At 39.9% G+C, this 15508-nt stretch overlaps 1 protein-coding gene and 1 non-coding gene across 9 annotated transcripts in view; one reads left to right on the forward strand and one right to left on the reverse strand.

Moving 5' to 3' along the window:
* mtt (mangetout) overlaps positions 1 to 15508 on the forward strand; it is a 120027-nt gene that overhangs the window by 102340 nt on the left and 2179 nt on the right. For 3 of the 8 annotated variants that reach the window (XM_070209934.1, XM_032436836.2, XM_032436837.2), the window contains exons 4-17: positions 1022 to 1192; positions 1649 to 1793; positions 7620 to 7762; positions 8175 to 8283; positions 8359 to 8530; positions 8608 to 8714; positions 9886 to 10035; positions 10108 to 10241; positions 11412 to 11602; positions 11848 to 11982; positions 12059 to 12221; positions 12295 to 12508; positions 13278 to 13429; positions 15325 to 15508. In XM_070209934.1, coding sequence (XP_070066035.1) covers positions 1022 to 1192; positions 1649 to 1793; positions 7620 to 7762; positions 8175 to 8283; positions 8359 to 8530; positions 8608 to 8714; positions 9886 to 10035; positions 10108 to 10241; positions 11412 to 11602; positions 11848 to 11982; positions 12059 to 12221; positions 12295 to 12508; positions 13278 to 13429; positions 15325 to 15508 — 2170 coding nt within the window. Of the gene's footprint in view, positions 1 to 1021; positions 1193 to 1648; positions 1794 to 5745; positions 6129 to 6190; positions 6352 to 6741; positions 7452 to 7619; positions 7763 to 8174; positions 8284 to 8358; positions 8531 to 8607; positions 8715 to 9885; positions 10036 to 10107; positions 10242 to 11411; positions 11603 to 11847; positions 11983 to 12058; positions 12222 to 12294; positions 12509 to 13277; positions 13430 to 15324 lie in introns of those variants that run through there. The other 5 variants (XM_032436838.2, XM_070209936.1, XM_070209935.1 and 2 more) reach the window with 5 other exon arrangements.
* On the reverse strand, positions 72 to 190 carry LOC6625284 (5S ribosomal RNA). Its single transcript, XR_048994.1, has one exon. It is a non-coding gene; the product is annotated as a 5S ribosomal RNA (ribosomal RNA).

Below are 15508 nucleotides of genomic sequence, written 5' to 3' on the forward strand. Positions count from 1 at the left end.
GAGCAATTTAAACGATAGATAACCTGAAGTAATATACAATTTGTTCGAGCTATAAAAAAAGTTGTGGACGATGCCAACAACACGCGGTGTTCCCAAGCGGTCCCCCATCTAAGTACTAACCGCGCCCGACGCTGCTTAATTTCGGTGATCGGACGAGAACCGATGTATTCAGCGTGGTATGGTCGTTGGCGAATGTCGAGTGCTTAGAGCACAAACTTGTAGCTGGAATTTCAAAATCATGAGGAGTGCATTTTTGCTGGATTTAAAAATTGTTGTTATACTACAAGTGTGACGTATGGGGCTCAGCATTTGCAAGAGTCGGCAAACGAACGCAAGATAAGTTTCATTTTTAATATATATATATATGAACGACAAGACGTCAAGTAGTCGGGAAAATTAAAAAATTAATTAATACGGAATTTAATTATATTTGTAAAAATATTGTGGAATTAATGTCCTTCTAGGCATTGAGCTTATCGATGCAGTGGTCTATTAAGACTTATGCAAGGAGAATGGTTAAGCCAAGAAACTAAACGATGAATTTAGAAACTGGATGGAAGCTTTAAATTAAATGTCCGACGCGTTTCGTTCGAAATCTTTTGCGCCGGTGAGTGGTAATGTGCAAACAGGTGGACTCATGAATTGCATTAAATATTGACGGGGCTTCAGATATGATGAAGTCATCAAAGCGGTTTAAATTTTGGGTTCAATGTATCGGTTTTCGTAAAAATAGTATTTATCTGTTTTGGATAGCAGATAACAAAGAAATATATTTATTGAGATTTTGTATTAAGCGTATCTGCAATTTCCGAAGGGCAATTGCAGCGAAGCAAAAAGTCTTTTCATTGCCTTCCTCGAGCATACTTTGTGACCATTCAAAAGTGCACAGCACACAATTTTATTTTTTTTTTCGTCAGTTTCAATCAACGGCAACTGCAGTTCATTTTTTATTGCGCAATTTTGTTCTCGCTGTAATGGAATAGTTTTCATCAAAATTTGCTGGTGCATCTATTTTTTGCAGGTCTCATATTTCTCAACCAGCCCGGAGCTGAGCAACAAGCAGCGCTTTGAGTATTTCTCACGCACCATTCCCTCCGACCACTACCAGGTAAAGGCCATGGTTGAGATTGTCAAGAGCATGGGTTGGACCTATGTTTCGATTATCTACGAGGAAAGCAACTATGGCATCAAGGTGAGCACAGCGCAACAACAATTTTTACTAAACAATAAAGGGAAAAAGTATTTATGCAATTTTTACACATTTTGAGCAAAACAATTTTTTATAAATATTTACTATGGCACTAAATTTTGTTGATTAAAATGCCTTTTTTCTGGGACCAATACTGCAGGTATTTAAAGCATTCAAAGAGGTTAATCGATTCCAGGTTTAAGAATATTGCGTGTCTGGAGACAGTTTCAATTCGACAGCTTCAATTCAAGTTTGTTTTATTTTTTGTTCAGTATTTTTGTTAGTTTTTGTAGTGTGACACGAAGCGTTGCATATTTGTTTTGCGGAAAGCTCTGTGCTTTTATTGCGGCACAGGAGCTGGTCGCCACTTATGTCCCGGATGTGGCCCAACTCCGTGTGCGGCTCGTCGCGCGTTCACCGCCAAAGTAAATTTCCATTTCTGTCTACTTGTTGTTGCAGGCATTTGAGGAACTAGAAGAGTTGCTGGCACGCCATAACATTTGTATTGCCATTAAGGAGAAGCTCGTCAAGGATTCGGGAGTGGCTGAGGATATTGCATACGATAATATTGTGCAGAAGCTGCTCACGAAACCGCGCGCTAGAGGTAAGTGCAGTAACAGTAACTTCCACAAAACAAAAAAAAAAAAATATTTTAAATTAAATGTCAACGGAAAGCGACCAAATGCAGACATCAACATTCGCAGCACGCCGCGTGAGAGATGAGATTTTTTTTTACTGCTCCAGTGGCGTGCCACGGAAATTGCACAAATTAAATCGTAACATTTTAAGCAACACGTCTTTTTCTTGCATTTCGTATAATCTGTAGTCGTGTAAGTGTTTGGGATATTTCGCACATATCTTTCCCAGGCTAAACAGCCTGCATTGGGATCAAAAGTTGGCCTTTAATTAACACAAATGTGTTTTATATTTATTCATAACAAAATCAACCCTCCTTGTAACTTAACTAATATTTTTGAATGTATTTTACCAATACACTTAATATAATGAAGTTGTGTATATCTAGCTTAGTCAAAATCTAAGCTATTTAAGAAACAATTTTCCATAATTACAAAATTCTTTGATATGGAGCGAGTTCAGCCTTCATTTTAGACTTGGTCTGCGAACTGTAGTGGACGAGTTCAAGATAGTACTGGCAGATGAATAATTTTTGTAAAATATTCATGTGCATATCAAAATTTAGTCTGACTGCAGGCCAGCTTACAGTATATTTTAAGACAATTGTATACCCTGAACCTAATTCTCATTCTGAAAACCTTTAAGAACATGCTTGAAATGCTGAATGTAGGCCTGCTTTTGGAGCCGCAGTAGGAGTTTGTTTCAAAACGACGAGTTCAATATCAAAATCTGCAGAGTATAAGAGTTAGAGATGTATAATGTGGAATGTAATGTACACAGTTTTAGCATTTTAGCGTTTCCACATATATGGGTGCCATTGTTAAGACCTGAAAACTAAATACAAATGGGACAATAAACACCGGAGTAAATTAGGAAAGAATTTCTTTTGGCGAGGTGCTTGGGAAAGAAGCAGTGCAGCTTATTATTTACGCTATTGCGTAAATGTGTGAGTGTATGCACAACTTTGTGTATTTGTGTAGAAGGAAGCTAGAATGTTTGTTTTGGCGGGGTTCGGGGAATCTACTAGTCGGGCAGCCCGACCAGAGCAGCAGTGTTCCTTGTATATTTATCTTATTTCTCTAGTTGCGTTTTGCAGTGTCTGCCATTGCCCAGCTCCAGCTATCAGTGCCTGCAGAATCCAGCGCAGGAAATTAAAATGCAACGTCTGGCGACTTTGCAAATGACAAAATAAACTACCATGGGTGCTGGCAAATTGCTGAACTGGAGCTGGCTGTGTACGGCAGCAGCGGTAGGAATATAATAAATATAAACCATAAGAAACGACAATATGCGAGCAAATAGTGAAAACATGTTGATGGTATTTACCATGTTTCAGTCTTGTTAGCTGCTTGACCAATTAAAGGTGACTCACAATTATTTAAATCTCACTTTATTCGAGTCTGTTAGATGGTCAATTAAAGTATTATTTTGTTTCGAATTCAATTTGAAGTAGCTCAATTGTTGATAATACAAATGTATTTTACATTGAAATCAAATCTGAATCAACGAGGATTACCCATGTACAAACATACATACATATGTATGTTAGGCTTGGGAAACGTTTAACGATCATCCACAAATAAAATATGTCGATAATAAATTCAGATCAGTGAAACATTGAAATGTTTCTTATGAATAAACTCAATCGCAGAGAAAGTAAAGTAAGCACACATATGGATAGAAGGGATAAGCTTTCAGGAAATACTTCTGTGTAATAAGAAGGTCTTACGTAAAATGGGCAACGCCCCTATTTTTCGAAACTTAAGCTGCTTTTAATTATTATTGATAGGTACTTACCATTTTCTTAATTGAAAGTAAACGCTGAGACGCGATACGCTAGAGCTGTTAAACTTGCGATAGTCACCCCCGACGATATTCTCGCCTCTATCGATAGTAACGCTTGCGATTTATTAATACGAATTTCTTTAAATTTAAATTAAAAATAAAAATGAATTAATTTATTAATACGCAGAATAGTTTTAGTCACAATTACGAATGCTTATGATAAATTTGGATCGATTTTTGTTTATATTTGTAAACACAAACTTCCTGTGGTCCGAAGTGTATAAAATCTAGCATATTGTGAAACTAGTAAATAAAAACTTTCGTCAAGATATTTTAAATTAAATTATTAGAAAAAAGTGAAAATAATTTTGTACTGAATATGGTGAGGCATTTGACAGTGTGTCGAGATGGTCACTTTAATAAGCAATCGACCCTATTTACAGAATTATCGATTGCCCTTCCACCCGCAAATTAAAAGACTTTTCGTATTAGCTTTTACATTAGAATTGCTGATTCACAATATGGTTTATAAATTAGATATTTTCAGACCGCTTCACAATATTTACTTAACTGAATATTATTTTTAACCACAATTAAGAATTACATTTGCCTTAGATTCAGCTTCAGCACCCAGAATCAATCACAAGAACCGCAATTAAACGCAATTAAACAATATGAAGTTCAAATCAAAACAGCAAAAGACGACGCCGAGAGTCAAACATTTAAAATAAATACCTTTAAAACACAGTAATTTTTTTGCTTGATATTTAATTAAATAACGACACAGACCGAGGAGTGGTCAAGGCAGGAGGCCAGCCGCAGCACACTCGAAAGATACTTTGTGAAAGCTGGAGAGCCTTGGCCTTGCTGCCAACAAAGTGTTTGGTAGAACTTATCAAAATGCAAACAATAAGCAAGAAATTCTCGCTATACGAGCGAGCAGCCGGCCACTTAAACGCTCCTCGTCCACAGTCTCTGGGTTAGTTTCATTTTCAGTTTCAGTTTTTGCCATATTCTTTGGTGTGGGCTCTTAATGATGGACCAGGACCGGCAAAAACTGTCCGTTTTATTGACGCCTGACTCTTGATGGTCAGCCGGGAGACTCGCTGCTAAGCAGCCCGAGTTCCTTGGTGATGTTTCTTTCATTGTTATGACTTTCATTGTTATGGACGGACAAACTGATGCTGATGCTGCCATCTTCCGCAGCCATCCTCGCCCAACCTTTGGCTGGCTCTGTGTGTTGTGCCGACTGCAGTTGTCATTTCTTATCAGGAACAGGAGCAGCGTTACCCAGCCTCAAGCTCGTTCACATTTCGCTTTTGTTTCGCGTCATAATTTTGCCTCACTGACTTCCTGGCCTGCTGTCCTGGTGGCTTCCTTTCTGTAGCGGCTTGTCCTGTGCCAAACTTATCGATTGGCTTTTGTGCCGAGCTGAAAGTTAAGCGAAACTTAATCAGGCGCAGCAGCAACAGCTGCACAGAGAATACGTTAACTTGAGGACGCCTTTGTGCTTCCATTGGGTTTACACTCAAGCAGTTCCTTTGTTCTATGTGACTGGGCAGCTGAGAGCCTTCAGCTGAGAGTTTTCCATGTGGCCCATGTATATCGTTGGTAATACGTTCATAGACAAAAAGTCAGATTTGTAGTTTCTCATGCTCCTATTAAAGTTGACAACTGCTTTAGCAGCATGTCAAATATGCTGCATGCTCAGGCAGATTTCCTTGTTAATATCTAGCATTAGACTTTTATATGTGAGTTGTAATATGTAATTGAGATTGAATGGAAACAAGTAATAACGCCTGAGGACCCAATATCACCAGGTCAAAAATGTATACTATTTTTGATAAAATACAATAAACATTTATAAAAGAAGCAAAAAGTGATCGGACTGATCTGTCGTTCCTTGTAGTGGCGTTGCCTATTTACAGAAGGGGTTGTTTTATAATTAAATGTGGAATTTGGGTGTCAACTAACATCATGTCAAGCCTGGAACTCTTGAGTGAAGTAGGCCAAACATGAACTTTGACAGAGTTTCGATTTAAAATTATGTAAAAGAGTTGACAGATTCTAAAAAATGTTATTTCTATCTAAGTAAAATACATCGAACCTACTTGATGGCTTCATAATATACTCTGAATTCCACATAGTTGTCACTTAATAAATAAACTGAAAATTTACGTTTGTAGGTTTATTTTGTACATTTTTTTCCGTAGTAAATTTAACTTATCCGAAGCGATAAAAAGCAAAAGCTTGTAAGGCACTTGGAAACACCCTTCTATAGGGCCGCATTACAAGGTAAACTTTACCCGCGTTGGCAGTTAAGAAAGTCGCAGTTACATATACAATTTCGAGTATAATTTTTCAAGTAACGCCCAGAACTACGAGTGGAGTAACCCCTCACATGTGTACAATATTCGTGCGAGGGAAAATACTTTGTCAGTTTGATTAATCATCTGAGGAAAAGCGCGAAATACATGAGTCGAACAGGCGCAGAGGGTATTGAATGGGACTCTGTTTGGTAAATTGCGTCAAATCACAAATCACAATAAATAATGATTGTTGAGCAACCCTTTTCGAAAGGCTCGCTCCTCTCCTCTCGATAGCCAGTCAATTTTTTAACGACTACTGATGGCGTATTTATGTAAATCAACAGCAGCTCGAGCGACTGGAGCGAATGTAGCGCCATCTGTTGTTCATTGGCAGTCGCTCCTGATTAATGATATGCGTAAGAGCTCGTGATGGTAATTATTTTTAATATATTTCTTGGTAGTCTGTAGCTGGCATTTGATTAATATTTGCAAATCAAAGCGACTTTTACATACATTTCGAATACCTCAAAGCAATAAAAAATCAAGTGGAAATTCTTTAGGCAACATTGATAGACTAGAAAATACCCTAGAGCTAGCTTCTAAGTAACCCACAGCCCATCTAACCTTTGTGAACCCAATGGCACATACTAGATTTCCAGTTATTATTTATCACATAAAACTTTACACTTTAAAATACTGCTTCTATCCATTAATTACTGACATTTCGAATCCTTCATCATACCCTAAAGTTTCACCGTCTGTCAACAGGGTATACAAAGCGAATTGAATAAATTTTTTTATGGGCGTATGATTGACGGATTTTGCGCTGTCGCCATTTAAAATTTAGTTGAAAAATTATATAAAGGGCGTTTTTTTAAGGTTTGCCATGTTGAATGTTCAAAAGGTGTCGGCAATAAAGTATTGTAACTGTAGAGAATTCGGCGCTGGGGCTCCGAATTCCATTTTTTACGCTTGTGCATTATTTGGCATGCCGAGCAGAAAGATATTTATGAGCCCCCGGACAGCGATTTTAAATAAGCTTCAGCTTAAGAGTTGCTATTTTTGTAGATTGATAAATATTTTCGGTTTCACGACATTGAAAAACTTAAAGAGACGGAAGAGGATGAGAATGCATGTTCAATACAAATTTAAGTTTTTTCCCTTCTTTAATTGACGTGAAACAATTTGAATTAATGAAAGTTTCTCAGTTATCGGTAACGAAATTGCTGTGTTAGAATCAACTGATGTGAAGAGCGTGGCGTCTTTTCGAGTGATACTTTGTTGTGTTTTAGACTGACTTGGGCCAACCTGAATTATAAATCTGGTCAACTGTCTATACACAGCTTCAGGTTACTTAATACGGTTAATGTCAGAAATGTTAATAAATGAGAAATGCTGTACTCATGCATGGACTCAAAATGCAATTTGCAATCAATTTGCAGTGAAAAAGGTCTTCGCAGAATAAAATGAAATATTCAACGAATTATATCAATGGACACAGAAGAGTCAGAGGCCTGGCTGGCTTACTGCATGTAAATCCGCTTACTTAATATTTAATGCAATTAAAATTAATTTTTGCACATTCTCTCTTTTTCGCTCTCACTCTATCTCTCTCTTATTTTACGCCTCGTGTCCATTGGCATTTCGCATCGAAATTGGAAAATTGAAAATCAAACATGGAAATTTTGCCCATCGAACAGGAGCTATCATTTTCGGCTCCGATCAGGAAGTGCGGCAAGTGATGCGGGCGGTGAGGCGTGCGAATGCAACAGGCGCCTTCTCCTGGATTGGCTCCGACGGCTGGAGTGCACGAAATCTCGTCTCGGATGACTATGAGCCAGAGGCAAGTAGCAGAAACTATTAGCCGTAGATTAAATGTTGTGGTGTCAGTGCCACACGGAAATTATGAGCGTAAATGTGCGGGAAAGTGTGATTAATGAATTGTTGGGCAAGTTGTTGATGTGCCACGCCCATAGATGAGTGATGGAGGCGTGCGGTGACATGCCACCAACTAAAAATTTATAAATGATGGCAACAAACAAAAGCACCAACCAGACAAAATGTAGCCCTACTATGATGAATTATGGTTTAATTGAAATAAATTGTGTATTTCGTATGCCTGGCACAGGGCGAGGCTCTGGCAAATTAATTTGCCACCCAAAGCCCCACAACCCTTAGAGTGGCAGCCGAAACTGAACTCAAATTAATTACGCATACGCAACGTGCGTCTGCGTTATCATTTCTTTCTTTTGTAGGTGGAGGGAACATTGTCTGTGCAGCCGCAGGCGAATCCTGTGCGTGGCTTCGAGGAATATTTTCTTAACCTGACCGTGGAGAATAACCAGCGCAATCCCTGGTTTGTGGGTACGCAAAATTCCTTTGCCTTTTCCTTTGTTCAGCCTGGGGAGCTTTTGTTAATTACCCGCACTCACATTCCAGAATTCTGGGAGGACCATTTCCAATGTCGCTATCCGGGCAGCACCAGCACACCGTACAACAATTACACTCGTACCTGCACCACCAAGGAACGCCTATCCCGGCAGAATACCGACTTTGAGGATCAACTGCAGTTCGTTAGCGATGCGGTGATGGCATTTGCCTATGCCTTGAGGTAAGCTCAACCCAAAGCACACACATCCGTGCAATAAGCCAGCCAATAGCTGTTAACAACTGCCCCAATCCTCGCAGGGACATGCATCGCGATTTGTGCGGCGGTCGTCCGTCCCTCTGCGATGCCATGAAGCCGACCAAGGGTGCTGATTTGCTCAAATATTTGCGTAAGGTTCAATTCAAGGGTAAGTTGAGTAATCGCAAAGTCAAATTTACGGTAAATTTACTAATTACGAACTTGTGTGTGCCAAAGAAGCAGAGCGTGAGGGCAGCAAAACAAATAAATTGATATCGATTTAGATATCAAATAGCCTCAAGCAAAAACAGAACAATTAAATTTCTGTTCAACTTTCTGATTATCTGTTTCAAATCAAATAAATATTTCAAATCAATTTATCAGTTCGAAAAAAATATTCAAAATTGAATGTTAAATTCAATCCCTACTAATATTAATAGCAATAATAGTTGCATTAAATATTTACCATCATTGTTTAGATCTTTAAAAATTATTTTCAATTTTTACAAGGATTCGAGATATATAATGTTAATTTGATTAATCAGTATATATGCTCTATACACTCGGATATGGTGTTTGCTTCAGCCTCCTACTCATTTTGATTTCAGTCCCGTTTACGCTTCGCGTATGAGTACTACGCATACTCATGTCGGCTGACTACATAATTACAAAATTACGCTTTAGACTTTATGCTCATGGGCATATGCTCTTAGTAAATCTCTAGAATATATGCATAAATATAGTTCAAATACTGTCAGTAACTATGTTAAGGGCCAATGGGGAGGCATGGATATAATGATTGAAATACAATTCGAACAACTAAAAGTGCTTTGGAAAGCTGCATAATTCAAGCGGTTGGTAAAACATTTAACGAAAGTTTTATAGGATAATTTGGATGACGGCTTCTGGTCTTAATTTTTGTTTAAGTGTGTGAGTGCGTGTCAATGTCGCAAGTGTTGTGCAAATAATTTAAGTGGTTATATCTAAGGCTTATAGTGTGGATTCCTGCAGCCGTCGTAGTCATAGTCATAGCTGTGCCCACAATGCGCATTGGCCATGCTTTCGAGTGGAAAATTGACTTGCTTGTCATCGTCATTGAACTCAATTTGAAATTCAATAAATTATACAAGAAAGCCCAGGCTAGGCCAGGCCACCACAGCAGCCAGCTAGCAGCAGGCAGGCCGCCGATTGACGCAAAACGCGCAAATTGTCAATTTTCTGATAAGCAGAAGCCTGCTCGAGCTTTGGGCTGTGGGTTCACGGTTCTGATTCTGGCCATGGTTCTTGTGCTGGGCGTCAAGCCATAAACGCATTTAATCCCCAACATTTATTGTGTGCAGGCCTCAGCGGCGATGATTTTCGCTTCGACGGCAACGGCGACGGGCCCGCGCGCTATAACATCATCCACTTCAAGCAGTCTGTGGCGGGTCAGTACCGCTGGGTCAAGGTGGGCGAGTACTACGAGGGCGAACTGCGCCTGAACATGTCCGGTAAGTAGACACCACTCAACAGGTGGCACTGACAGCCTGGTGCAACTTATGCTGATTCCTTTCACACTCCAGAGGTAAAGTTCAAGCTGTTGCATCCCACGCCACCGGAATCCGTTTGCAGTCTGCCCTGCGAGCGTGGTCAGGCCAAGAGATACGTTGAGGGCGAGAGCTGTTGTTGGCACTGTTTCAATTGTACGACTTATCAAGTAAGTGAAACTTCCCCTTTCTTCCTTTGAAAGCGGCTCTAATGCAATGGAATGCATTCAGCTGGTCGCTTGTTTTGAGCTTATGGGAAACTGGGGCCTGCCGCAAGCAAGTGGCGCAAAATTCGTAATTTATTTGCAAGGCTTTTGTCCTGATTGAAATGTAATGTAGTGAATTATTGCGAGAACTAGAGCATGAATAGGTTCCATGCTCAATGTCCAGGACCATAAAAAAAGCACACTGTGCGAAGAGTGTGGCTGAATGAGCTGCATCATTCATTTAACGTGAACAACATTAAGGGTATTCAATGAATTTCACAGAAAAAAGTACTCTCTCCCGCATAAATGTATGACAAGGCTACAGTTTATTTAAGTTTAACTCAATACGCAGACAAGTTTTAATTGAGAAAATCACAATAAGCTTTTTATTACCATAGAGATTAACTTTTGTTCAAAGTGTTTGCTGGCTTTTCCCTTTTCTCTTTTCATATGTAATCTTGTATGTAAATGTATGCTTCTTGTATACCCTGTACTCAGGTATTTAATGAACGTATGATTTCAATAGTATTGCCATTATTAATCAGCATCTACAGCTGAATTAACAGATTAATAATAATAAGGTCATCATATATAGATATATTACATTAAAATTGTTGTCTTTCCATTAAAAACTTCTGATTATTATCTGAAATTTATTTCATGGTTTTGTGGAAATGCATGTCAAAGGCAAAAGGAAGTATCTTCGCTCCAATAAATTTTATATATTCAACAGTCGAGTCGATAACAGAATCTATGAAAGCTAGACACTTGACTTTCATTTTTTTGTTATAATAATATTATAATAATAATAAGCTATAGTAGCTAAGGCAAAAGAGTGTGTAGCGGAAGCTGCATTTATGACTATCGTCTCGGTATCACAGAAAGCTACTTCATTTGGCGGTAGGGTATCTTCTAGTCGTGCACTCTCAACTGAAGTGCTCTTACTTGCTTTCAGTAACGTGCCAGCCGTAAAGCTTCTTATGCGATATACTCGTGATTTTTATTCCACCCACTATTTATTTCTCTGGCTTCTTATTCAGTTCTTAATGCAACAGATTCGGGCAGTGCCCCGTTAATTACCAATTCCACATCATTTAATATTTGTATCTTATTTTAAATTTTCGCGAATTGCAGATACGGCATCCGGTTGATGAAACTCACTGCCTCGTTTGCAAACTGGGCACCCTGCCCGATGCTCACAAGCAGTACTGTCGTCCCATACCGGAGGTTTACCTTAGACCCGAGTCCGCTTGGGCCATTGGCGCCATGGCGTTCAGTGCGACAGGCATATTGATAACCTTCTTTGTCGTGGGCGTGTTTGTCAGGTGAGTTTTCGTCTGTGTACGTGTTTGTGTAACTGAATCTATCTGAAATTTAATTGAGTTCTCTGTGTGACCAAATGCAAAGTGTACGCGGATGTGTGTGTGCTTGTGGCAATTAACAACTTTTATGTCTTTACGCCAGTTGCAAGGACTCAAGTTCGTTTAATTGGCATTGCATTGGTATTGGTATTTATATAACTATTATAACTTTGTGCTCTCGCTCTTTCGCCCAACCATCTTTCGTCCAGGCACAACGACACGCCCATTGTGCGCGCATCTGGTCGTGAGCTGAGCTACATACTCCTGGCTGGCATATTTATGTGCTATGGTGTAACCTTTGCCCTCGTGCTGAAGCCAACGAACATTGTCTGCGCCATTCAGCGGTAAGTGTGTGCGAGTGTGTGAGTGCAGCTAAAGGTTCATCGTGTTAAACTATCTTGTCATGCCCTCTGCTTGCAGCTTTAGCGTGGGCTTCTGCTTCACGGTTGTCTATGCCGCATTGTTGACCAAAACGAATCGCATAGCGCGCATCTTCAAGGCTGGCAAACAGTCAGCCAAACGGCCCTCATTCATTAGCCCAAAATCGCAGCTGGTGATTTGCACGTGCCTAGTCTCTGTGCAGGTAGGTGGAGGATCTCTCTGCACGTTCATGCAGCACCCATTTAGCTTAACTTTGCGATGCGCTCTCGTTGCAGATACTCATTAATGGCGTTTGGATGGTAATTGCCCCATCACACGCTATGCATCATTATCCGACACGCGAGGATAATTTGCTGGTGTGCGACTCCTACATAGATGCCTCCTACATGATTGCGTTCTTCTATCCCATTCTCCTGATTGTGGTGTGCACCGTTTATGCTGTGCTTACCCGCAAGATACCCGAGGCTTTCAATGAATCTAAGCATATCGGTGAGTCCTCTATATAATTATGCTTATTTTTAATATACTCCAGCATATATTGTCTATTAACAGCAAGAGCTAATAATACTTTACTTTTATGTATCTTGATGCAGTATCTTTCAAAATAGATTTGTAACACGCTACGATATTTAAGATAGAACTTAAATGTCTGAAATACTTATGCTGTTTAAAGTTTCAATTTTTCATTCTGCAGCGATATGTTACTTTCAGATTCGATTGAAATTTATTAATCAATTGAAAATTATAATATTATTATATATAATTTAAAATGCATTAAAAGTAATTTTTTATGATTTTGCAGCCTTACTTATAACGAAAATAATTTTTTTTTATGGATAACTTCTTTTCAAAAAGATTTTTAAAGTTTTGCGGTTTTGTTTCTTGCGATAATCTCCCATATGAAATCATAGTATGGGAAGTTTTATTAATTATATAAAAATTACAACTATACAATTAAAAACAAAAATTAACCAGAAAGGGCTCAGTTTTTTTGGTTTTCTTTTAAGCTTATCGTTTACTGCTCGCTTAAATCGTTGAATATCTTTTGAATTTTGGGAAGCAAAATTTAAATTAAAATTCTTGCAACTAACATGTTTGAAGTCAAAGTTAAATTAGAGTTTAAAATGCTGTACCTAAATTGTAAGAGTGAGTTCCTTGCATCTATTATGAACATTATGCTTTTGATGTATATTTTAATAAGATGAGATTCTAATCGATTTTGGCATTAATGTGCTCTGCATCCATTGAATCATTCCAGGCTTTACCATGTACACCACCTGCGTCATTTGGCTGGCCTTTGTGCCACTGTACTTTGGAACTGCCAATCACGTGCCGCTGCGAATAACGAGCATGTCGGTGACAATTAGCCTGTCCGCCAGCGTGACGATTGCGTGTCTGTTCTCGCCAAAGGTAAGATGAGTGGCTATTAATAATTTATACGTCGTCTGATAAAGCGCGAATTGAGTGCCACATTGGCCGCCCATTTATTGCTTATCTTTCCTATTAATAATTGAGGTATTTTGTTTCCAATCTGATCCCGTGCTGATTACAATTACAATTCCGTAAAGCGCTACCTTGAATAAAGTTCGCTCAGCCACATCTCGTTGCATTATTGGAGCGTCCAACTAAGTAGCTTTAAGTGTCAACAGACAAAAGTGCAAGCACTATGCAATGAACTCCAAACTAGTGTCCGCCTCTTCTCACTATGCTCACTTCCTTTGACCAGGAGTTCATGACATTTCCACAACATTTTTAATAATGCTTCATTATTAGCCATTAAATTGCGGCGAACCGCAAGACAAGCTTTATATCTTTAGCAATTTATGGCTGTTGGGGGCCAAGAATTTGGCTCTAGGTGGGGGATTAGCGGAGGTTTTGGCTTGAGCTGACTGCACTCTGCGCATAAAAGTTCACTAACAACTTACTTGGACAGTTTCGGAGATTTACAACTTATTTGGCCCAAAGGCGCACTTCGTTAAAATTGTAACATTTAGTTGACATCTTAAAGTTTGCCATTAAATGCCGAACTTGGGATTCACTTTGGGTCTTTTTTTTGCTGTTGGAGCTGCACAAGAAGTTACTGCAGATGTCCTTAGGCTTGCTCTCTTGTCAAACAAATTAGTGCATAGGTAGATTAGTCGAGGGTGCCTGCACCTAGGCCAGAGCTGACATAGCAAATGCCCTAACTTATATATATTAACTGAACTCGCTGTCCGCTTACAGTACGCAAACTTTTGAATAGCTAGCATTCTAAATGTAGATGGCGCAAATAATTTACAAGAAGAAACTTCCTTTAACTCTGTATCTCTGAACTTTGCCTTAAGAGCTCCTTTGTTAGGCAGCAATTCCCAACTAGTTATCATAAAATGTTTCTACCATGCAATAAATACTAAGCGTAGCTGTCGTTATTAAGCAGCACAATGAAGGGTTGTGGGCCCACATAGCTATCAGGTGTCGCATAATGCACACTTTCCTTTACACTAACAGCCACAACCAAGCCAAGACGTACGCACACATGTTTTCACGCAGGTGGCTGCCATAAACACCTCAAGCCATAAAAATGCAATTTAGTATTTGCTGTTTTGCCAACTACAAAAGAGACCACAGCAAATAGTCCAGCACAAAGCAACTGGGATCAGTGAACTAAGGCAACAAACCAGATCCAAGCTATGGAACTGGCTGCACGACGCGTCGCGATGCCCCCTTGAGGCAGGGCACACAAGTGGGGACAGGCTAGTAAGCAACTTCCGACCACCATTTGCCGGCGAGTCGGAGCTGCCTTTTTGTGTATTTCTTTGCCTGGTGCCGGGTGCCGGGTGCCGTGTGCCGTCTCCGTCCGAGTTAGCGTCCGGCTGTGCTGCTTCCTGTGCCGTGTTCCGTTGTTTGTTTGTAGGAGAAAAACAATAATAAACGGCGGCAAATGGCTGGCAAACAATGTTACACCATACCGGAAATGGCAGCGCGTTACGTAACGCAAGAGCTTAACGTTACGTTGAGCCTCGGCTAAGGCCAGCAAGGAGCGTTGACAATTTAATGGCCTGGAATTGTTGAACGCCGTCTCAGTGTCAGTGGCCTTTGATAATAATTACCGCGACCACAAAAAACGGCATATTACTAATGGCGCCAGTATTCCAGCCTTGTTGGGGGCGTGTCGTAGCGTAAGTCGTAAATAGGGAACGTACAATGGGGCGTATGATTAATGAATGGCCCCAGCAAATATGGGCCAATTTAAGTTGTTACTGTTACCGTTACAAGCTTGTCTTTGTACTGACTCGCTTCTACTTCTCAACTTTGTTAACACGCAGCTCTACATAATACTCGTTCGACCGGAGCGTAATGTGCGCCAAAGCATGATGCCCCCGCGTTATGGCAACATGCATCGCACCGCGGGCACTGGCCCATCCTCAATGATGGCCGCTGCGGTTGTGACTGCCGCCACCTGTGCACAGGAGGAGAAATTACAAAAACATATCACGCCCACTGAAACAG

The sequence above is a fragment of the Drosophila virilis genome, chromosome 5 (genome assembly GCF_030788295.1).
Source record: "Drosophila virilis strain 15010-1051.87 chromosome 5, Dvir_AGI_RSII-ME, whole genome shotgun sequence".
Classification (NCBI taxonomy): domain Eukaryota; kingdom Metazoa; phylum Arthropoda; class Insecta; order Diptera; family Drosophilidae; genus Drosophila; species Drosophila virilis.